The sequence below is a fragment of the Lampetra fluviatilis genome, chromosome 28 (assembly GCF_964198595.1).
Source record: "Lampetra fluviatilis chromosome 28, kcLamFluv1.1, whole genome shotgun sequence".
NCBI classification, from domain to species: Eukaryota; Metazoa; Chordata; class Hyperoartia; order Petromyzontiformes; family Petromyzontidae; genus Lampetra; species Lampetra fluviatilis.
This window is the reverse complement of record NC_136302.1, coordinates 13,225,750-13,249,532: the sequence shown is the minus strand read 5'-3', so window position 1 is coordinate 13,249,532 and position 23,783 is coordinate 13,225,750. Positions and strand designations below refer to the sequence as shown.

General features: G+C 49.7%; 1 protein-coding gene across 1 annotated transcript; it reads left to right on the top strand.

Moving 5' to 3' along the window:
* Positions 1-1,138: 1,138 nt before the first annotated feature.
* LOC144942823 (endothelin-converting enzyme 2-like) lies at positions 1,139-22,157 on the top strand. Its single transcript, XM_078869816.1, has 18 exons — positions 1,139-1,630; positions 4,843-5,017; positions 5,918-6,136; positions 6,775-6,902; positions 7,684-7,812; positions 8,250-8,318; positions 8,849-9,055; positions 9,569-9,711; positions 10,221-10,335; positions 13,492-13,608; positions 14,089-14,187; positions 14,461-14,541; positions 15,655-15,755; positions 16,446-16,556; positions 17,138-17,205; positions 17,860-18,050; positions 18,649-18,744; positions 19,575-22,157. The coding sequence occupies exons 1-18, from the start codon at positions 1,499-1,501 to the stop codon at positions 19,749-19,751; spliced, it is 2,358 nt and encodes a 785-aa protein (XP_078725942.1). The 5' UTR covers positions 1,139-1,498; the 3' UTR covers positions 19,752-22,157.
* The last annotated feature ends 1,626 nt before the right edge of the window (positions 22,158-23,783 follow it).

The following is a 23,783-nucleotide window of genomic DNA, read 5'->3' as shown; positions in this document are numbered from 1 at the left end:
ACACAATCGACAGGATGTACAAGTACAATGTGCTTGCATAATGTACGTTGATTATAATTAACCCAACCGCCAATGGATACCCATTGCCATGTATTCATTAATACCCCCCCCCCACTTCGCGCAAGAAGTGCTTACACGTGACGTCATCACATCTATCACTCTAAGGGACGAACCAGGATTTCGCCACAAATCTGTCTGTGTCGCCTGATGAAGCTGGTTGTAATTACTGGCGAAACGTCGTACTCGGATTGTAAATGTTGTGGCTTAGCTCTCCGATACACCGGCGTGCTGTTCTAGTGAGGGGCCGTCCATAAATGACGTCACGCACCTGGGGGGGGGGGGGTCAGACATTTGTGACGATGTGAGGGGGGGTGAGGAATGTGACGTCACATCAAAATGCGCAACTTTAGATAAATATAGGCAACACATTCTACTTAATTAAATACTTTTTAATGTTTTCTCCTACAACATCAAAGTGCAGCGCCACATTAAATACGCACTACAATGACAATAGTTTAAAGCGATTTGAAGCATGTTTTATATATTTTGGGGGGGGGGGGGGGGCAGAGCTTTGTGACGTCATATTTGAGGGGGGGGGTCTGACTTTTTGTGACGCCGTGTGACGAGGGGGGGGGGTCAAAAATCGTCCAAAATCACGTGACGTCATTTATGGACGGCCCCTGACGAATTGGCATATTCTATGTGACAAACTTTACTAATTGGCTGTGTCGGGTGGTGGCGGGTTTAACGACGCACATATTTACGCGATCTAACCCAACACACCTGCCCAGTATCATTGCTACTGCAGTGGCACACCGGTCAGCCTGAGCGGTGAAGACGTTCGTAGAGGATCCCGCATGTTGGTGTTCAATCCCCAGGGACTGTGCCATGGGGAGCTGACTGTGCCATGGGGAGCTGACTGTGCCATGGGGAGCTGACTGTGCCATGGGGAGCTGACTGTGCCATGGGGAGCTGACTGTGCCATGGGGAGCTGACTGTGCCATGGGGAGCTGACTGCTGACGTGACGGTCGGCAGCACTCGGGACCAGCCGTCGCCGATTCCATGTCCCGGCACGGAGCTGGAGGGGCACGGGGCCACGGGGCCCGGCGGCCCTGGGCCCTGGCTCGGTGCAGGCGGCGTGGGGAGCCCCCCCCCCCCGACTTCAGCGTGGGGGGGGAGGCGGCCACGCTGATTGGCTGCGCTGCTGTCGGGGGGTTTCTGATGCCGCCCGCCTCGTTCCGTTTCTCGTTCCTCTCTCGAGCCCCGCGCCCCACCGCGTTCTGCGTGAGGACGGCCGGAGGTGGTGCTCTCGTGAGCTCGTGAGCGGTGTGGTCTGGTGTGCTGAGCGTGGTGTGTACCTGTTAGTGGCGAGCTCGTGGTGAGCGGTGTTAGCGTGGTGTACTTGTTAGTGGTGTCCTCGTGGTGTGATCGGGGACTAACCCGCGCTGCGTAAACTACAAACGGAGTCGTGCCGCCCGTGGGAGAGCAGCCGCTGCCATGGAGCGCGTTCGGGAGATGGTGGCGATGAACCGCGAGGGTGACAACTACGCGGTGATGGTGGAGGACGAGGAGGTGGACGAGGTGGAGATGGAGGAGGGCTTGGGGAGCGAGACCGCAGCGAGAGACCGGGTACGGTGCTGGCGGCTGCGCTGTTGACGCTCTCGACGTCTTGCTGTTGTTGTTGCTGTTATTGCTGCTGTTGTTGCTGTTGTTACTGCTGTTGTTGCTGTTGCTGCTGTTGTTGCTGTTGTTACTGCTGTTGTTGCTGTTGCTGCTGTTGTTGCTGTTGTTATTGTTGTTGCTGCTGCTGCTGTTGTTGTTGTTGCTGCCGTCACGGCGACTGCCGCGCACGTGGTGTGTCGCTGGAAACCCCCTGCGAGGAGTCTCCGTGTGGGGCAGTGCGCAGCCTGCACAGCAGGGGGCGGCCATCGCCCCGCGTCTCTGGCTCTGTGCTGCTGCTGCTGCCGCTAAACTCCCTCTTGGGTTGCCAGCGGCGCACAAATCGCTCCTTTAGAGTTATTAACAAACACTGTTCGGCCTTAAAAGGAAACATACAAAAAGCGACGTTTCGGGCAACCCCCCTTCATTGATCAATGTGCTATGAAGAAGGGACATTGCCCAAAACGTCGCCTATTTTGTGTCATTGTCAGGCGGTGTTACTAAGTTTGTATTGAGTCTCATCTGGGTTTAAACTCTCTGTGCGTGTATACGGGTTGTGTGCGTTTACATATATCGTGGCGAATATCTCAACCGGTCCTGGGCCTCCCCTAGGTCGACTCGGCCTTAAATTAGTACTTCGCTTCGATGTGCAAACATCGCCACTAGGGAGACAAAGGCGGACGGTTGTGGTACTGACCACCCACCTCGCGTGCCGTGATGGCCTTAATAGGCGCTCGCTAACAGCAGCAGCACGATATACGGGGACTCGTAGTCTTTGTTTGCGTGTGAAATAGTTTAATTGTTACAACAACAATCTGAAAATGTCCTGTAAGGTCGTCGTTCTTTAAAGCTGGCAACAGATGCCACCGTGGCGGCAGTGAATGTCGCGGGTCTCACGGAGCCGGGGATCCCACCAACCAGAGGTGGGACAAAGTCATTGTTATGCAAGTCCAAGTCGAGTCGCAAGTCATCAAATTCATGACTCGAGTCTGACTCGAGTCCAAGTCACATGACTCGAGTCCACATCTCATAGGTGGGACAAAGTCATTGTTATGCAAGTCCAAGTCGAGTCGCAAGTCATCAAATTCATGACTCGAGTCTGACTCGAGTCCAAGTCACATGACTCGAGTCCACACCTCTGCCACCAACACTGCCTTGAGCTGTCAAACGCGGCTGGATGAAGACCTCTCAATACAGACTGAGTCGATGAGTGGCGACTGTTTGAGAATATTTCGCCAGGCTGGTCAGTGCGGGTTGGTGCAGGAGGCGGGGAACCCAGAACCTCTTCAGATATCGCGACCGCTGATACAGCAGCCTCAGGCCGGAGTCGAACCCAAACTCACAGGGGTCATGGCCCAGAGCCCAGACCTTTGCGCCACTGCTACTACCAACAGCACAGCACACACAGAGTGTCCACATGGCTCTGATAGTGTGTTAGGTATATATCTTAGTGTATGTCATTCATGAAACTCGAAGAGCGATATTTGATCAACTGAACAATGTGTAAAGGTACGCAATGAGGATGTTTGAGCTCCCCCCTTCAGTTCGAAGCAACCAGGGTGGTGAAGTATGGTCCAACAACCTCATTAATTATACGGAATGATACCTTTAAAGCAGTGAATTGACATTATGAATGCAACTCTTGAGATTGTGAGTAGTTACCCTTTAATATGAGGATCCAGGATGTACACAGGAAAACCACGTCTGATGGATTTTCGGCTGAATATCTGAAATATGTTGGGAAGGGTGGATGCATGGTGATGTTTGTAGTTTCGTGGAATGGTGATGAAAATTGCGAATTGTACGTGCAGCTAAATATAAACTATATATGGATCACTGTGTGCCACACGACTGACCTGTAATGCTTCGCAGTACTGTGGTTACATACTGCACTGTAGCCTGCAGGGGATATTTCCGCATAGTTTACCTGGTTTGTGTGGGGAAATGGCCGTGCTGAGAACAGCAGCTGCCATGGAGTACCGAGAAAGAAAAGGGAAGCAAATTGAGATACAGGGACAGTAAAGTCGCAACCTCGTTGTCCTTGGCTTCATGACCTCACGCTTGGTGACTTATCCTGTGCTGAGTCCTAATAATGAAAAAACTGGTCCACAGTTGTCTACCCCTGTCTCACGACTGCCTGTCTTGTTGAGAATGCACACACAGCAGGACTGTGTGCTACGTACACGTTTCGGGAATTTGTCGTTTGAAACGCGTGCTTTTCCAGCCTGCACGTCTATCCTGTCATTCTGCAAATCTCTGCAAGCTACATAAAAAGGCAATGCCATTAACATTGCCTTTTTATGGTGGCTCTTTTTGCTGTTGTTAGGTGGTATTGATGGCGAACATGGTAAAAAATACTAATCTACATTTCTATTTGTACACCACTGCCAACACAGTCCCGAACATAAGTACTCTGTTATCCATGGAACATGACATACGTGTTGACATTGAAAGTATAGAATATGTGCCTGTATGTGTAAACTTCGTGTTTGTGGCGAGTTAACTTCTGCAGTTAAAATGTTTCCACTTCTCGATATTGACATTTGTTTATTTTAATATGATCTGATAACTTGCAATGAAATATGTTCTCATTTCCTCGAGTTCTTCAATTTTACTTAAATAAATAAAAACAGCTGAGTTCTCAGAAAAGAGATTTGTTATTTCGGTGTGCCCTCGCATGATAAAACAAAGGCAATTGAAATGAACCTCAGTGAAACAAGGTCAGAATTTGATCATAATGATTGCATTTATATGGATTTAAATGCCTCAGGCACTCATAGCTGTAAGGCACAAGGTTACACAGCAACGGTCTACAAGTGGGCATTAGTCTGCTTGTAGGGGGCGATGTTGCTCTTGGTAATTCCAATGAAGACATTTTTCTAATTTGGACTGTGATGGCCGACTTTTTGTCCATGTTTCAGGATATTTAACGTCCACTACGAGCCAAACAATGATGATTATTTTGGGTTATTTATCGTTGATACACCTGGGGTATTAACCAGAGCAGCCTGTCCGAGTCAAACCAAGAACCTCTGCAACAAGCGATGACCGCGCTACTATTTGACTTCCTGCTTGACTCCACCAAGCGGAAAGTCAGCCTTGCCACGGAGCAGTGCCCTCACCGCTCGTTTCCCGCTGCTGCCCCGTGATGGCCACCCTGATGCGCAATGTCGCGGCGGCAGGTGCTGCACACGATGGAAGAGACGACCACCGCTCCCTCGCAAGGCGCCGGCAGCCACAGGGGGCGCGCAGGCTTTCTGCAGGCGGCGGTGCTGCCGGCGCTGGTGGTGTGCCTGGCTCTGGCAGTGCTCGGCTGTGCTGTCACCCTCACCCGCAGGAACAACGCCACCTTGATAGGTGCGGGCGGTGGGATTGGGGTCAGGTGGGCAGTACAGTAAGCGATTGACAGTGAAGTTTTGCGAGAGTATAAAGCCTCTCCGCATTTATCAACAATGTCGCTTTACACCGGGATGTGTTGGGCAGAGGCTTTGCAGAAAGATTGACTGGTACTTTAAAAATTCTGGAACTTATATTGTGGGGCCCTGAGAAGATTGAGACGTGAAATGAACGAACACACCCCTCCTACAGCTGTCCTTCAACTCGCATTGACAAGAGTGGTGAATGATGGTCAAATGACCGCACATTTAATTATCAAATAATTTATGATGTTTAACTACACTGGAACTGTATATTGGGCTGCCCAGAGGTTCCTGGAAGCCCAGGGCAGAATGCCACTTGTTTTTTCACTTTGCAATAAAAACACAGGCGCGTTGTGTAGCCCACCGATCTGTGAGGCCCAGAGGAAATTTCCTATTTAGCCTCCCATTCTGGACACCCCGACTGCATAGCCTTACGCAGACTACACCAGTTAAATACAATTACGATATATGCAAATCTTGTGAAATAGCCACTCTCCGTTCATTATTACTCACAATTGAACTAATAATCGATTGAATAATACACAAGATTGGGAGTATTTTCATTGGCTGTATTGCTCAGCATTGGCGTATGAGTAATTGGTGCTTGTCTGATGCGACACTGGAGAGCGGTGGTCCTCAACCACTTTGGCATGGCGCCCCCCTCCCCCCCCGAAACCAGACCACCGGTCCCTGTGCTCGCCCCCCCAGCCTCAGATACACAACTAAGGATAGTGAGGTCAAAGTATGCATACGCAGAGAGACCGCATGTCCACGCCTCCAGTCACCTGGCGTTGGCCAGGCCTTTGATTCATGTCGTCGCCGTGGTTATCGACGACAGGGAAGGAGCCGGCGCAGGTGTGCACGACGTGGGAATGCGTGCGTGCGGCGAGCGACGTGCTGAGCTCCATGGACCTCGCCGTGGACCCCTGCGAGGACTTCTACTCCTACGCCTGCGGGGAGTGGGGCCGTCACAACCCCCTGCCCAGCGGCACGTACCAGTGGGGCAACGCGGACGTTGTGCGCAGGAGAACACTGGGGCAGCTGCACAGGGCACTGGGTGAGAGGCGCTTGTGCCGGGCTACGTGCACTTTGAGACCACGAGACGTGTCGAAGGCTCGCCGCTATTGTTGCTGGAGACGACTGCCTCCAACTGCCCAGTAGCGTCCTTCACGAGCCTCCTCCACAAAGGCCGATTTTGACACCAGTCATTGGCAAGTCCAATCAGTTCCACATCCTTCCATACTGCATCAACCCATCTCTTCTCCAGCCTGATCCTTACCTGTTTAGCCCGCTCTATTCAGCCAAACAAGCTGCTTGGGCATGCAGTGGCTGGGTATGTGGCCTACGCCTGCCAGAGGAGCTCACTGATGGGACTGCGTCCAGATCTTTCATGGATCTTTGAGCTTCCAGACAAATCAGCCTGGTTCAACCCAGAAGGGATTGTAGACAGGCCAGCCTGAACGTTTTGAGCCGTTGGAGGTGTTTCTGTAAGGTCTTCCACATTTCTAAAGCATAGAGAAGGGAGGGATTAATAGTGACCAACAAGACCTAGAGCTTTGTACGGAGCGATAGGCCAGGAATGTGAAATTTCCACCACTGGCTCAGGGCTGTAAACTGGAGATAATCACCGTTTCAATTATTATTTGAGCAGGAAATCACTGACATCAATATTGTTACCATTATGTCTCTCCGTAGATAACACCGACATTCGGAACACCTCGGCCAAGTGGAAGGCCCATGTTTTCTACCACTCCTGCATGAACAAAGAAATGATCAAGAGAAGAGGCAATCAGCCTCTGCTTGACATCATCGCTGATATTAATGTACGCTTTGTATGAGAGGCCTGCATTCTGCCACATGACTGTCACTTGTTAAAACCTATGACAAAATTACCTGCAATGCACTAGATCTCATGAGATCTCAGAAGCTAAGCAGGTTTGAGCCTGGATTGTGCTTGCATGGGCGATGACCGTGCGCAACAGTTTGTTTTGGGCTGCGTGCTGGGAAGTCGAGGGCAGTCCAGCAAAATCAATTGTTGTACTGTACTTCTACGCTCCAGCATCTACGCTTCCCGCTTTCACCATCCCGCACTGACCAGTGTTGGGTCGTATGGTCCAATAACCCCATGACCTGTACGGAGTGGGGAGCCCGTCAACCAGTCGTGGATTAACAAAAGGGCTGTATATGTACCATTGCTTGTTGACCCCAATGGAAGAGATTTGGAGTTCTGAGCTGGAGAAACAATGTGTTTAGGGGTGGTGACGTGGCCCAGTGGTAGCGCATTTGTCGCTTTTTGTAGAGGTTCATGGTCCTCATCCGGTAGCCCGCCCTGGTTAATACTGCGGATGTGTTAACTATAAAATATGCAAAGTCTGCTTCACAGTGACGTTAAAGATCACAGCATTATTTGAAACGATGAGGACAATGTGTTCCAGCATCATGGTCACCATGTGAAATTACTGCAGACCATGTCTGTGAAACAAAGCACGTTCATAGTGGCCTTGTGCTACAAGAATTGTGCAAATACCAAATGCACTAAATTGTTATTGTCTGTAAGTGAGTTAGGAGCCCCGCATCTCACAAAATTATATTTTCTCTGCGAAGAAAAACTTCCCGTTTTCAAACCAAACGGAAGCTGTGCTGAAGAAGCTGCACTTGGTGTACGGGGTCTCCCCGTTCTTCACTCTGAGGGTCATGCCGGACCCCACCGACTCTCAACGCAGCGTGCTGTTTGTGAGTGGCCCGGCACAACCACGCTGCACGTTCGCTCTCGGGCTGTCGCTACCTCGCCTCGCCACTTCCTGTCTGAAACGGCCTCCGCTTGGTCCTCCGCACTGCCTCCCCCTCTCCAGATTCTGGCTCAAGTCCTTTCTCTTTGGCTCCATCAGTGACTGCTGCCTCTCCATAATCTACCCCTCCATTTTCTCCCACCATTGATGCCCATCGGTGATTCTGATGCAGTGCTTGCGCCGAATATAATACCAAGCGTGCACCTCTCTGTTCTTCTTTTGTGCACTTTTAAATTATATTTATTTAATTATCTTTGTCATGTCCCTTATGCTGATCCATAAGTCATAGCAGGTGATAAGCTTTATAAATTTTAAGAAAAACAGCGGAGCTCTAACTGTTTTCGATGTTGCGAATGCGTTTACACTTTGCTGCCGTTCCAGTTTTCCCAGCCTGAACTTGGACTTCCATCGCATGAACATTTTCTCAACAAAACCCCAATCGACAGCAAGGTGTGGGAGCACTAAAATACCAGTGGCACTCTTGGCAATAATTTGTGTATAGAATCGTAATATAGTGATAATTAGACTTGCATATCATAATCCAGCAAAGAAGGCAGTTCGGAAAAGTCCGCAACCACGTGCAAATACACACTGACGTTCCAGAGTACGTCATTTTTTATTCTGCATGGGATCAATGCTGCAGCCTGCCAGAGGAGGGGGGTGATAGGAGCCATCAATCCCCCCCCCTCCTTTAGACCCCAAAAATTGGTATTTTATGGATATCAGTGGAAATGTATTGAAAGTTTTTTTGTTCATTGATGTAGGGCGCAATATTTAAACAGCTTATGTCAGGACCTGGGAAGTTTTTAGACCCCCCTGCAGCTTGCAGCCCCCCACCGAGAGGCTGTGACACTCCTCTGGAGGGGGGCTCGACCCACGGGGTTGGGAACTGCTGATATTGTCGCTGAATAAATAGAAATTGCGTTGCTGCTGTTGTGGAAGTCTCGAGGAAGTGACCTGCGGACGTGTGTACGACGCAGGTGCTGCAGCTCTACCTCGAGTATATGACTGACGTCGAGCGACTGCTGGGGATGCCCGAGGATGAAGACTCGAAGGGGGGCATCGCCTCTCGGAGACGGCTGACTGAGGCCCTGAGGGTTGAGTCCAGCCTGGCAGCCATATTCAACGAGCGGGGCGACCTCGACGACCCGGAGAAAGTGCACAATGTGACTCTGCAAGATATGCAGGTGAATGTGTCGGCCCATTCCGCGTGTGTGTGTCCATGTGTGTGGATGTGTGTGTGTCCGTGTGTGTATGGGCTGCAGCGGATAGCGCACTATGCTATGAACCCGGTGACCCGAGTTTGATTCTCACTTACGACCAACACCAGTAACGATTATCTGAACCGGTCCTGGGTCTTCCCTTGGTGGACTCAGCCTCAATAGAGTACCTGGTGTGGTGTGTAAACATCGCCACTAGGGAGACAAAGGCGGCTAAGCGTGATGCTGGACACACCACCCCCTCATTTGCCTTGTCGGCCTTCATTGAGGCTCAATAACAGCACTCATTCAAATGGTCTCCACACCTTCAGTGGGGATCTTAGTCTTCATTGCTTGGAACCACCAGTCCATCCAACCTTTTAGAAGGACGTAAACATTTTACTTTACAAACAATCTCTAACCACATGGAATTGCACGTATTTATCACACTTGAATCTGGAAAGTAACTGGTGTTGCTCTTCTGTGTTCTCAAACCAACAGACCTTGGTGAGCCACATCGACTGGGTGGCTTATTTGCAAGCAATCTTCGTCCCGTTCGCCTTCACTCTGCACGACAAGATCATCACACCTACCCTGGAGTACTTTAAGAAACTCGACAAAGTCCTTAACAGCAGCAGCGAAAGGTGTTATCCAACTGCAGAGCTGATATAAACCGAAATTAAGTGTTTTTTAAAGTGATTTTTGTTTTATGTATTCAGGATTGGGCTGAGACCATTCACTCACTGCGCGAGAGAATTCAGCTTAATCAGATTGGATGAAACCAACGTTTAAACTCAAGATCTTAGCATTACCGCCTCAGTGCTCTGACATGGGCATTATGAGCCCCCTGAGCTAGAGGCCACGTTAACTATGTCGTCTTCATGCCTCTGTCTCCATGTTTCACAGATAAACTCGCCCATGTATTGATGTATTAACCATGCTGGTCGCATCGATATCTTGAGCAAAACAATATTTGCAGCGGAGTAGACGCTACTTCAAAAGTAAAACAAACTGAAAATCAAGTGTATGCTATATTCCAAGTACACGTTCGCTTCATTTCTCGAAAGTAAAAATATTGCGTAAAAAATAGTGCACGGACATGTGTTCGTCCCAATTCGTACAAGTTCTGTGGCATCGACCGTTCTCCCGACAGTGACTTGCGGGACTACATCATCTGGAGTCTGGTGCGAAAGCTCTCGCAGAATCTGGATGGCAGATTTGAGGATGCCAAGAGGGATCTGAACGAGGCCCTCTACGGAGCCGACAGGGTGAGTCTTCTCACTCACATCCAAATCACAGCAATCACCATCTCTCCATTTATACGGCTTTTTCTTAAATACCTCAGCAACTCCAGCCCCTCCCATCTCATCCCACACACAAGGTGACTGAGCGCTGACTTACAAGTGGGTGTTAGTTTACCAGTAGACGGCAATGATGGAGTAAGTATTTATTTCCTCCAGAATGAGCTGGGTGTTATACTGCTTTATCTGTTGCAAGAAGGAGTCGGCATGGCTCAGATCCTAGATTAAAATCCTGGGCTTCCACCTCTCATGAGAGAGATTACACAGGGAGGAAGGGGGGGAATATGGGGGCGGTGGCGGAGAGATGTTGGGTGGACGACTGCCCGTAGGGACTTGGGTTTCCTGTGAGTAGCAATATTTTAGACTGGGGGTTCCAACGTCATTTCACTTTCCAACAGAGCCTTCTATTGACTTATTTTCATATTCTCATTCGCATTTCCTGCCACCAGCCGTGTTTATCCAGTGTCAGGAATATGATGATGACGATGATGACGATGACGACGATGATGATGATGACGATGATGACGACGATGATGATGATGACGATGATGACGACGATGCGGCCTGGTCTGTAGCCCCAGGATGCTCCTCCGCGGTGCACGGCTCCTTCAGGAGCCGGCAAACCAGGAGGCACTCCACCGTCCATGTCTCACCTCAGTCGCGCGTGTCAGTCTCGTGAGAGTAACCCCACTTCGATACGTTGACTCGTGAGATGCCGACTCCGGGTGGGAGGCGATTCAAAGAGATCCGGGTCAAACGATCCATCTCTGTCCAGCAGCGAGGCGTTCGGTAGCCTCGAAGTGTGCCGTGACAACGGCCTGGGTTGTTGTCTCGGCCATGGCCACCACGTTTCAAGTTGCATAGCTAGTGGTTACGTTGTGGCTGGGAAGCGTTTCTGTGAAGTTTCTCGTTATTTATTCGAGGGGTTATAAAAAAATGTGTTGAAGCTTCAGAAACATATTTTAACATCAAACGAGGTCTCTGGGTGCAGCACATCTGATCTCGATGGCTCTGACTGCAGTGATTTCTAAAACACGCGACCGTATTGAAATGGTTCTTAGATTATGTCAGCCACGCTCAGCTCAACACCATTAATGAGCACAGCCCCAGAGGCCAAATTGTCAAGTGGCCATCAACAAACAGTACTATCAAAGTTGTAATAGATCAGTAAAAACGTCTTGAATTGAGCAAGGTTATTATAAGAGATTGGGGAAAATAAACAATGGGAGGGAATTCCAAAGAGAAGCAGTACGAGGGAAGAAGCAGAAAGAGAAGTTTTGAGACCTGCGGTGTGGTGAGTGAGTGTGTTGTTGTGACCTGCGGTGTGGTGAGTGAGTGGGTGAGTGAGTGTGTTGTTGTGACCTGCGGTGTGGTGAGTGAGTGGGGGAGTGAGTGTGTTGTTGTGACCTGCGGTGTGGTGAGTGAGTGGGTGAGTGAGTGTGTTGTTGTGACCTGCGGTGTGGTGAGTGAGTGGGGGAGTGAGTGTGTTGTTGTGACCTGCGGTATGGTGAGTGAGTGGGGGAGTGAGTGTGTTGTTGTGACCTGCGGTGTGGTGAGTGAGTGGGGGAGTGAGTGTGTTGTTGTGACCTGCGGTGTGGTGAGTGAGTGGGGGAGTGAGTGTGTTGTTGTGACCTGCGGTGTGGTGAGTGAGTGGGGGAGTGAGTGTGTTGTTGTGACCTGCGGTGTGGTGAGTGAGTGGGGGAGTGAGTGTGTTGTTGTGACCTGCGGTGTGGTGAGTGAGTGGGTGAGTGAGTGTGTTGTTGTGACCTGCGGTGTGGTGAGTGAGTGGGGGAGTGAGTGTGTTGTTGTGACCTGCGGTATGGTGAGTGAGTGGGGGAGTGAGTGTGTTGTTGTGACCTGCGGTGTGGTGAGTGAGTGGGGGAGTGAGTGTGTTGTTGTGACCTGCGGTGTGGTGAGTGAGTGGGGGAGTGAGTGTGTTGTTGTGACCTGCGGTGTGGTGAGTGAGTGGGTGAGTGAGTGTGTTGTTGTGACCTGCGGTGTGGTGAGTGAGTGGGGGAGTGAGTGTGTTGTTGTGACCTGCGGTGTGGTGAGTGAGTGGGGGAGTGAGTGTGTTGTTGTGACCTGCGGTGTGGTGAGTGAGTGGGTGAGTGAGTGTGTTGTTGTGACCTGCGGTGTGGTGAGTGAGTGGGGGAGTGAGTGTGTTGTTGTGACCTGCGGTGTGGTGAGTGAGTGGGGGAGTGAGTGTGTTGTTGTGACCTGCGGTATGGTGAGTGAGTGGGTGAGTGAGTGTGTTGTTGTGACCTGCGGTGTGGTGAGTGAGTGGGGGAGTGAGTGTGTTGTTGTGACCTGCGGTATGGTGAGTGAGTGGGTGAGTGAGTGTGTTGTTGTGACCTGCGGTATGGTGAGTGAGTGGGTGAGTGAGTGTGTTGTTGTGACCTGCGGTGTGGTGAGTGGGTGGAGGAGTGAGTGTGTCGTTGTGACCTGCGGTATGGTGAGTGAGTGGGTGAGTGAGTGTGTTGTTGTGACCTGCGGTATGGTGAGTGAGTGGGTGAGTGAGTGGGTTGTGACCTGCGGTATGGTGAGTGAGTGGGTGAGTGAGTGTGTTGCTGTGACCTGCGGTATGGTGAGTGAGCGGGGGAGTGAGTGTGTTGTTGTGACCTGCGGTATGGTGAGTGAGTGGGTGAGTGTGTTGTTGTGACCTGCGGTATGGTGAGTGAGTGGGTGAGTGAGTGTGTTGTTGTGACCTGCGGTGTGGTGAGTGAGTGGTTGAGTGAGTGTGTTGTTGTAACCTGCGGTATGGTGAGTGAGTGGGTGAGTGAGTGTGTTGTTGTGACCTGCGGTGTGGTGAGTGGGTGGGTGAGTGAGTGTGTTGTTGTAACCTGCGGTATGGTGAGTGAGTGGGTGAGTGAGTGTGTTGTTGTGACCTGCAGCAAGGTGCTTGAACAGTGTGGATGAGATGAAACAGTGTTTGGGTTGAGGAATCAAAAAGTTCACTGACATAAGAGCTACTGTATGGCAGTACCAATAGAAGAGTGATTACTCAATTTACTGCCGGTGAGCAAGCGAGTGGAGTGAATCGGCGAGTTGCTGCATTATCACTCAACCCGACTGCTTTAGGTTGCATCCTATGGTGTAACGGCGCATTTGCCTGCGGTGTGCCAGGGCGGGTTTGTGCCGCGGTGGGAGTTCTGCGTGGAGCAGACAAGCAGGGCTGTGGGCTTTGGCCTGGGCTTGCTCTACGTGGAATACGTCGGCTTCAACAGCACCCACAAGATTCAGGTCACCCTCGCACACGAGATTCACTATCTCATTCGGTTCGCGCCGTGTGTGAAATCAGAATCTTTATTTAGACTGGAGGAGGAGTCTGATGAGCTATGAAGCTTTTTTTCACAGATGTCCAGCAGGGGCGGGTCAGAAAGTTGTGAAAATAAACAATACAAAAAAAATAGGAGTGCAAATTAGAGAAAGGGCAAGCAGGTCACTAAAATAAATAGACAAAAAACAAGTACAAATCCAGCAGCAAGTACAGAAATTCCTGCCGGATTTTCAACTCGAAATGTAAGCTCGAGCAAGGCAGCAAAACAACAACAAAAACAGTCACAGACCACACCAAGACAACAACACACAGTCCCTTAATTAAATTTCACATTAAAATTGAGCTAGCGATACACGGATAAGGATCAAAGTTCCAAATCACATTTGCAAATGTGTCCAGCATTAAGTCAATACAGTGACAACTCTCTCTGTTCCAATTCTCAGGTGGAAAAATTAATCAAGAACCTGTCTGCAGTCTATAAGGATACCATAGACCAACTCACCTGGATGGACAACGTTACGAGCGGGTTTGCAAAGGAGAAGGCGAGTACTACATTGGTCAATTTGAACTGTGACGCCAGCACACAGTGGCCTGCTGCTATTTTAGAATGACATCACGCGATATTTAGCACCCACTGTCAAGCAGATGGGCCCGTATTTAAAAGTTAATACACCGATAATAATAGCCAGGGTGGCCTACCCAGTTCGAACTGCAAACTTCTGCAGAGAGTGGCAAACTCTGGGCCACATCGCGCCCCAGTAGCGTGCGGGACACATGCATCAGCTCTGACAGGTGTCTGGCTTCTTTTACTGCAGCTGGACTCGACTATCTTACATGTGGGTTACCCACTGTCTGATGACCTGCACCCTGCAATCACCGACTCAAGCTACATGGATGTAAGTCTTCAGTTTCTGTGTGAAAAGACACCACACATGCTTTATAACATTACCATTTTATAAATAGTAATATAAATTCCTAATTGACTCAGGAAAGCCAAGCTGATTCCAAAGAATATTTTCAGGAGGATCTTGCTACATTGGGATGTTTGGCCAACACCAATGACATTGTGTGTGTGTGTGTTTTGCTCTGGGAGGAAACCATAAAACCTGGGGGGAACCCATGCAGAACAGAAAGTTGCCCAAATCAGGAATCAAACTCAGGTCCTTCTTGTCGTGAGGCACAGGTGTTGCTACTGTGCTACCCTTCTGTCCAGATAATTGTAAAAAAAAAGAGATCACTGTTGAAATTTTGTATATGGGTTGTAGCAAGGAACCCTTGAACAATGGGCAAGTTTCCTTCTCTTCCAAGATTTCTGGAGTAACAAAGGCAGGTGAATCTTCAGCAACCCTTGGATAATGCCTGAACATGCAACATGTTATTGCGATTTAACAAGTAGGCTCTCGCGACCAGTATTATTCATAATAAAGGTTTTTGGGTGAGATCGCGTTATTTATAAATGTGTCGCAACCCTCCACCACCCGACATTGCCAATCAGTAAAACATGTGTCACGTTGACAAAAGACAAATAGTTCACTACTTTAGCCCACCGGTGTGTTGAAGAGTGGATCCACAACATTTACAATTTGAGTAGTACGACGTTTCGCTGGAAATTATGTCCGGCATCTTCGATCAGAGGCGGAGGTGGGGGTGTATGCAATTATGTAATAGATCAGTAATCAGCCACTTAGCATGTGACTCACCTGTAAGGAATTGCAATGAGTGTTGTGTTTTATTATTAATACGTTTCCAGGCTGCGCGGAATCTGTAGCTATCACAGCGGTTGAAATTATTTGAATTCTTCTCAATTTCAATTTTTGTCTTTTGTCAACGTGACACATTTTTACTGATTGGCCGTGTCGGGTGGTGGAGGGTTGCGACCCATTTATAAATAACGCGATCTCACCCAAAAACCTTTATTATGTTATTGTGATAGTGTAACTACGAGCAACTATGGAAGCAGTTTTAGCCAATGTGTGTTGCTTGATTTGATGATGTATTTCATTTGACAGCTGACCTTGACGGATGATTATTTCCAAAACATGCTGAACTACTACGGGTTTGAGATGAAGAGCATGAAGACGGCTTATAATCGGGGCCAGGACACACACAAGTGAGTACACGTCTCAAGGTGCCGTTTGCGATCACCAATGCGACAGATATCTGAATGAGTCCTGGGTCCCACCATCACCAACACGCACTAACCAGCGTGGTGAAGTATGCTTATACAACTCTCACGACCGGCATGTCGTGTGGAGGCCTTCATCCAGTCATCATGGCTTGGCTTCGCGAACGAAGATCTAGGAAGGACATCCACGTCTTCTGCAGGCACGCTGGTGGCTGATGAGGCCTATGCGGGACAGGCAGGTCCTGCCACAACGGCTGCAAGTATAGGTCTGATCTGGGATGGACAAAGGGCTGTGCTGGCCAGGAGACGTAGCAGCGGTTAGAGTGCCCAGAATGGAGCTCAACTCAGCCCTTCACCGCCACAGGGTTGATATCACGAGCATTGCTTAGTAGGAAAGTCAACTGTGGTTGATCTGTGGATTAACCGGTCCCCACCATAGCAACGTGGAACTTCTGCTGGCTCAGGGGCTGTGAACAGGACTGAGAACGGCCAAACGTTTAAATGGGGATGCTACTTGTTGACTATGTAAAACACAAACTGGACGCTGTAATGGGTCGGTGGTCGATTGCGATGTGTTGACTGTACCAGTGTCACCTTCCTGTGGCTACCATGCTAAGCAGCATGACTGCTTCACAGCCTCCCCTGTCTGAGTCCATCCTTCCGTTGGCCCCTCAGATGGACCATGACCCCACAGACCGTGGAAGCTGACTACAACGTCTACTTCAACCAGATCATTGTGCCGGCCGCGGTCGCACAGCCTCCCTTCTACAGCACCAAAAACCTTCGGTGAGTGTTGTTGTTGTTGCGCTTGTTGATCCAGGAACGCCTCACCGAGTCTCAGTCCTGCCAAGGTTTCCCAGGAGGAGGCGACAACTTCTATGATTTTTTAAAAGTCATTTGGCATATTTGAACCGTTACATAAGCACACAACGGCCTACTCCTCTTCGAATAACATCACGAGATCTCTTAATATCTAACGTGAAGCAGAGAGTGCATATTTCGTGGTTAATGCACCCGCTGTAGTAATAAGCGCGGCTTGCCGGATTCGAATCCTGAATCTCTGCAACAAGCGGCGAATCCCCCAAATGTTGGGCTGCATCAGGGCCCCTTAACGTTGAAGGCAATCTGTGGACCTTCACGTGCATAGATCACCAAGCTCATCGCACTATACCGGCCGTCTCGGTCAGACACTGATTATAAAGTGGTCACCTGGAATTCGCTCCGTACTGGTTTGACTGGTGCTGGTGATGGTGTGTTCATTAAACAAAATGTCACGGTTGCGTTGTGATTTAATTTAGTTGACCTCTGGGAGTGGAACAATGACGTTGGCTGAGTTTTCTGTGCTGGGCATGTTTTGCTCTGTCTAGGTTTGTGAACTACGCAGCCATTGGGACGATGATCGCTCACGAGCTGGTGCACGCGTTCGACACACGCGGTAAGCGGCCGTCTTGCTGCTCCCTGCAAGGGAGCGGCCCTTGGACTCAAATTCACGGTTACAGGGAGCAACGTTTCTGCCTTTCCCCCCCAATGTTCCAACTGTGCTGTTGGCGTCACATCACGACATAAAGTATTTATTCAGAACTCGTGCAGTGCTTCATCTCGTGTTAAAAAAAAGCCTATGGAAGTAAACATCACAGAACTACTTCAGAGATCCCTTCAACTGACCTCTTGTTCACACTCGGGGTGCTGCACGTCCCACATGCCCTGCTGTAGCGAAGCGCCGTCACCCCTGAGCCACATGGTTACCGCCCGTGGATAAATTAAAAGCAGGCAGTGAGTGAATGTGTTTAATGAATTATCGGCCGAGTGTATGAGAAATGTAATGTGTGCATGAATGAGTTAATGGGGCCTTTCCTAGGCCTCACCCACTGTCTGCCACCCCGCCGCCCCCACGAACCTCTTGCGCTGCCCGCACCGCCGCTCGAAGCGCAAAACTAAATGAAACTAAGTGACGCCTAATTAAAGGAAGCCTAAGCAGGGGAGGGAGACGAGCTCCAGAGATTGCATGGTTGTGACATAAAGGAGCAGGGACTGGCTTTGACTACCGGTCACCGGAATTCACGGTCGCCTTGTGTCACCTGCACTGCAGGCAGCCACTACAACTACAAGGGCACCTTGACGGAGTGGTGGACGCCCACCACGCGGAAACGGTTTGAGGAGAAGGCCGGCTGCTTTGAGCGGCAGTACGGGGCCTACGAGGAGCAGGGGTGGCACTTGGACGGGCACCGCACCCTCGGGGAGAACATCGCCGACAATGGAGGCCTGCACGTCGCCTTCCAGGTGCGTCCCGTCGTGGGCGGTGCCATAATTTTACGACTTACCCCGTGATGGAGAGGAGTGGCAGGGGCTGGAGGGGCGTGGGCTGAAGTGACAACGCAGATGTGAAGGCGCCGTAGCAGAGGTGATGGGACATTTAGCAATGGCGTGTGACATGTGGACAATGGGGGTTCAAATCCCCCTGTCAGATTTAATTGATTTGTACCCTCTCGGCAACCTAACCGAGAGCCTTTAAACTTTGTTTTACATTTAGAATACCTTATAACAACACAACTCAGCACTGACCTGAAAGTGAGCATTTGTCGGTCATCTCGAGTGATTTGTAGTGAAATTTCTATAATGTGGACCATGAACCTGCCACACCATGGCCTGCCCATCTTGATTGATGTCACGGGGTCTGTAACGTCCACTGCTAAGTGGACGGGCACATGGTATTTTACAGTTGACGCCCCTGAACTAATAACCAGGGCGGCTTGCCGGGTTCGAGTTGCAAACCTTTGCAACAAGCATCGCTAGCGTTAGCACTAACACTAGGCCGTGTCATGGGAATCCCTTGGTGACAGGGCAGTAGCTTTGCATGTGTGTGCGGCGACACCCACAGGCGTACGAGAACTCTGTGGGCAAGTACGGCGAGGAGGAGGTCCTGCCGGCCATGAACTTCACCAACCGCCAGCTTTTCTTCATAATCTACGCCCAGGTGCGTCCACACACAGACCGGGTTGGTGGGTCATGCTGGGATAGGGCTGTGATGCATGTGAGTTGCCTGCTTGGACAACCAGGTGGCACGTTTAGTAGACCAAGACACATTGGGATCTATCTGTGCCCAGCCTTAAGCTCTGTCTGCTGTGTACTTAGCGCCGATTGCCCAGACGAGTAATGGCCGTCACTGTGGAGGCACTAAAACAGCCCTGCTCGATGGTCGCCGGGGGCTGCCCTGTGCCACGTAGATGCAAATGTAATGATGTTGGTCTGTGCTCTGTGTGCCAGCTGACTTAACATAGATCATAAACAGCTGCTATGATAAAGCCCTGCTGAATGAAGGCCTCCTCAAGCCCCCGCCACTGTTCACGATCTTGCGATGTCACAATCATTATATAAACACCATGTATTCCCCATAAGTACCCAGCTCTATCATAAAATGAACACCAACTAGGGTTTCCAATGGAGAAACTGGCTTTCACATCCCATATGATTGATAATTGCTTTATTTTGGATAGATTGTGTAAGTATAAGGTCAGTTTGAGCTATGCACCCTCTACCACCCGACAAAACCAAGTTGCAAATGCACAAAAATTGTCAAATTGTGCTTGGGCTTTTCAACGTGACCGGTTTTCTTTTTTCATAAAATCAATTGGCACATTTGCCCACGTGACAACTTGATTTGTTTGGCTGTGTCGGGTGGTGGAGGGTTAGTGCTCTAACTGATATGATACCCACACGATCAAGCCAAAAATACCTAACTGTATATCAACGTGATTTTTATGTTGATTTGAGCCACGTGCCTCCCGTTTGTGCCGCCATTCGCAGACGTGGTGCTCGGTGCAGACCCCCCAGGCGCTGGAGGAGAGCTTCATGACGGACGACCACAGCCCCCCGCGACTGCGCGTCAAGGGGGCGCTCTCCAACTCCGCCGAGTTCGCCCGGCATTTCGGCTGCAAACTGGGCTCGGCTATGAACCCCGAGAAAAAGTGCCAGATCTGGTGACTCGGCCCGGCCGCCCGGCACTGTCGGACGCGACAAACGCGCTGATCATGGAGCCAGGGATCTGTTGGAAGCGCAGTGGGGTTGGCGCTGCGGTTGGGTGCGGGGAAGAGTTTTTGCAACAACCAAACGAAAGCAGCAACACGATTGGTTGAATTGCATTTAGTGAGTAAATACATGGTATAATTATGTATTAAGATTGTAATTATGCATCAGTCAAATTAATTTGATTCTGATGGTCGGGATACGTGCATCATGCTGTGTGCGTGAGAAGAATGTATTCTTTGCGATCCGTGTAATTGTTTCACATGACCCTTGCAGCCACCAGTAGCACTACAGCGCACCGCAGTGATTAGAATCGTGATCGCTGGTCGTAACAAGTCGTCAGGGTGATTTGTTCGTGGTCTAGTGTTCATGCTTAGCGGCCAAATGTAGAATCAGCCTGTTCAGGAGGTATCTTCAGTTTGGATAACTGCTGTTTTCTTCTCCTTATGGATGTTTGCTTTTGTAGGTCTCAGGGCTGGCTCCCTTGCTGAAATGCACTCGAGGGGTCATTGTGTCTCCTCCAATCTTCTCTCAGTATCCTTTGTTTTAAGGATACTGACGAGAGTTGGCCATTGTGTGCCTATGCCAAGGCCAAATCATCAGTCCATCAGGTGATGTGCTTGAACCAAAAAAGGAGGAGGGGCGGCCAGTAGCTGTCTTGGCCTTCATTCCACCACTTTTGGCAGAGTCGCGGCTGTTTTTTCAGAATTGGTTTTAAACTACAAACTGAAACTCGTAATTTCATGCTAAACAGAGCCCATTCTGCTACATTTGTGGAATGGGCCAAAGTGAGTGCGATTAGGGTGGGATCGCATCAGTCATGTGGGTGTGTGCATGTGACGCCTCCAGTCCGCAACAAAATTGCACCAAATTTAGTTCAACATGAAGGAAAGATGAATATGAGGATAATGATAAGATTGAAGATGGTCGTGATAGTGACCTGTATGATGATGCCGACCTGAAGTTATAATGAATGCCTTTTCAATGTACAAAGGCCAGGCAAACTGTCATACTGGACAAATAATATCAAACTATCCCCCAAGTATTATTTGGTTCTTTCGGTTAAGTCACGTCTAAAGATAAAATAATAAATTAATTTAATAATTCCTGCAGTCACGAAAGTTCTAAAATTAAGATTATCCCCCAAGTAGACTATGAAATGAGAAATATGCAAATGCACACGTGAAGCACACCAAATGACCACTGTTTAATATATAATAAGATCCTTATAAACAATGCCTGCATCTTTGACATTACTGTTTTATAGGCTGTAATGAGGTGTTATTATTTAAGACTGACTTGCACTAAATTGCCTGGAGTATTGGTATTGCCTTTCTTGGGGTTTACTTCAGCGAGATCAACTGTGGAATATTTAAATTCCAGCAAGAACCTCTCAAAGCCAGGCTCATTGGGGGGAGAACCTTTGGGGTTTTATCTGGCATACTGCAAATTATTAAATGAAGTACATGCAGTTGATATCTAAGTTATTAACACTTCATATTAAAATATTTACAATCTCGTAAGAAAAAATAACTACAGTTTAATCTGAGTCATTGCCCATCACTGGATGTGAAAGGTTGAATGGATTTTGTGATGAGCTTGAAACCCCATGTTTTATTTGTAAAATACATTTTGAAAAAACACGAAAGGGCCACCAACGCACGTGGTGTCCTTGGAAACGGGTTTACAGAATTCCATATAACAGAAAAGCAAAGCACGTGAATAGTGCTTTAGAATTGGTTTAACACGTCGGCTTTCGCGACCAATATCCATAATAGAGGTTTTTGTGGGTTAGATCGCGTAAATGTCGTTAAACCCACCACCACCTGATTAATCTGGCTGTCGCCTGATGAAGCTAGTTATAATTACTGGTGAAACGTCGTACTCTGATTGTAAATGTTGTGGCTTGGCTCTCCAACACACCGGTTAGTGCTGTACTCGTAACGAATTGGCACGTTCTGTGTACATGGCAACCCTTACTAGTTGGCCGTGTCGGGTGGTGGCGGGTTTAACGACACAATTATATATTTAAGCGATCTAACCCAAAAAAACCTCTTGAGTGCTTTAGAATTGCTAGATCACTCACACCATCTTCACCCGCCGGCAGCTTCCTTAGCCGGCGAGCAGAGTTCTGGTTGGAGGCGTCTTATCTACAAGCAGCACAGTGTTTGAAAAAGGAAGCTTTTTGGATTACCCCAAATCCTGGCCTAATTCGAGCCTGCCTTTGAGAGGTTATACGGTGTTTCACTTTTGTGTTTTTTTTTATGGGGGTATGACATTGCATACAAATGGTGTATATTTTACTCTGCAGTGAAGACATGGAAATAAAATAGGACATTAAATGTTTTTATTGCACACTAGCTTTACTACCCGGCTTCGCCCGAGACTTGGATTAATACACGGTCTACGCGGAGGGTGGGGGGGGATGTGTGACGTCAGCAGGCACACTGCGTGACGCTACCGCATGCGGTGACGACACGGATGTGACGTCACCGCTCACTTGCCGTGCAACATACAGTATATGCATTATTGCGCCCCCCCCCCCCAAATACAAAAGTCTATTTTGATACTTTTTGCATTGTGTACAGTCTGGAAACTACCCACATGCCAAGTTTCAGGTGTATTGCATGTAGGGAAGTATGTAAAACATTTCGAACAGACACATTCACAAATTTCCCTTTTTTATATATATAGATTACTTAAAAAAAACATGCCTAGTGACTAACTCGGAGACAGTAAGACTTGGATGCACTTCTTTATTTAGCGAACACCATCGGGATAACACACACACCCTACGTGGGTTCACACTATTGTTATACTGGTAGGAACCTCCTGGTTACACCAGCCCACAGGGGATTATTGTGTCCGTCCGTCGTGCAGGGAGGGGCTGGGTGGGGAGGGGTGGGGGGTGGGAGGGGTGGGGCTGGGTGGGGAGGGGCTGGTCACCCCGTGGTGCCCTTATAAAACCCAACGTTTAACCTGCTCACGCCGGCTTGTGCCCGCCCTCAGTCGGCCATATTTGCGGAATACACCACGCCGCCGTTGACCCTGGCCATTGACCGAGCAACCCAACGTTCCTACCAGCTCCCTCCGCAGGAATGTGTTTATTCAGACCGTCTATTGTGGGCGGCACCGCTTAGAACCGCTGGTCGGCTGCCTGACGAGCGGCGCCCCGGGAATGGTGAAGGCGACGACGACGATAAGAATGGTGACGACGAGGAGATGGTGACGAGGGGCTTGAGCAGCACTTCCAGCAACAGCCACGAGGTCCCCCACAGGGCCTCTCTCGAACTCTCAGCGTGGCCTCACCCCGGCCACGCCGCCTTTCTAGAACCTACCGGCGGGTTCCCGATGGGCCCCTTCTGTGACCTTTCCCCGAGATGTCCCCCTCGTGTGTCTCATGGCCTGCTGGCGTCTCCTGCCGAACACCGCAGCGGCCATCGCGATGCCAGTGCACGTGGTGCAGCGGCCATCGCGATGCCAGTGCACGTGGTGCAGCAATGCCGAGCGCGTCACAGTCCCCCCCCCCGCCAGCGTGGCCTGAGCCGGCCCAGGGCTCCACAGGGGCGAGGGGACTCCACAGGAGGAAGATCTCGAGTCTGTGGCCAGGCCCAGGGAGGTTGTGGACCGCCACGTCTCAGCACCAGGACAATGGGACTAAGAAACGAATTTGAAAAGACATGTACAGTGTACAGCTTAATTAATCCATAGCCCGGGTTATGTGTATATATTTAATTAAACAACACACTGGAACTACGACTGTATAACAATTCTCACACATTACAAATCCCGTGGTCCACGGGGCGTGACAGCCACGAGACGCGAGAGGCGTTCCGTGCTCGCCGCGGCGGCCGCGTCGTTGTGCGCCGACTGCAACTGGAGGCGGCGGTGTTTTGTCTTCTCGTCACTTGTGTCCGCTGATTAGTTCTGGAGGTGGTGTTGGTACTGGGTCATCGTGGCAGTGCTGGTAGCTAACTCGTCACGGAGGCG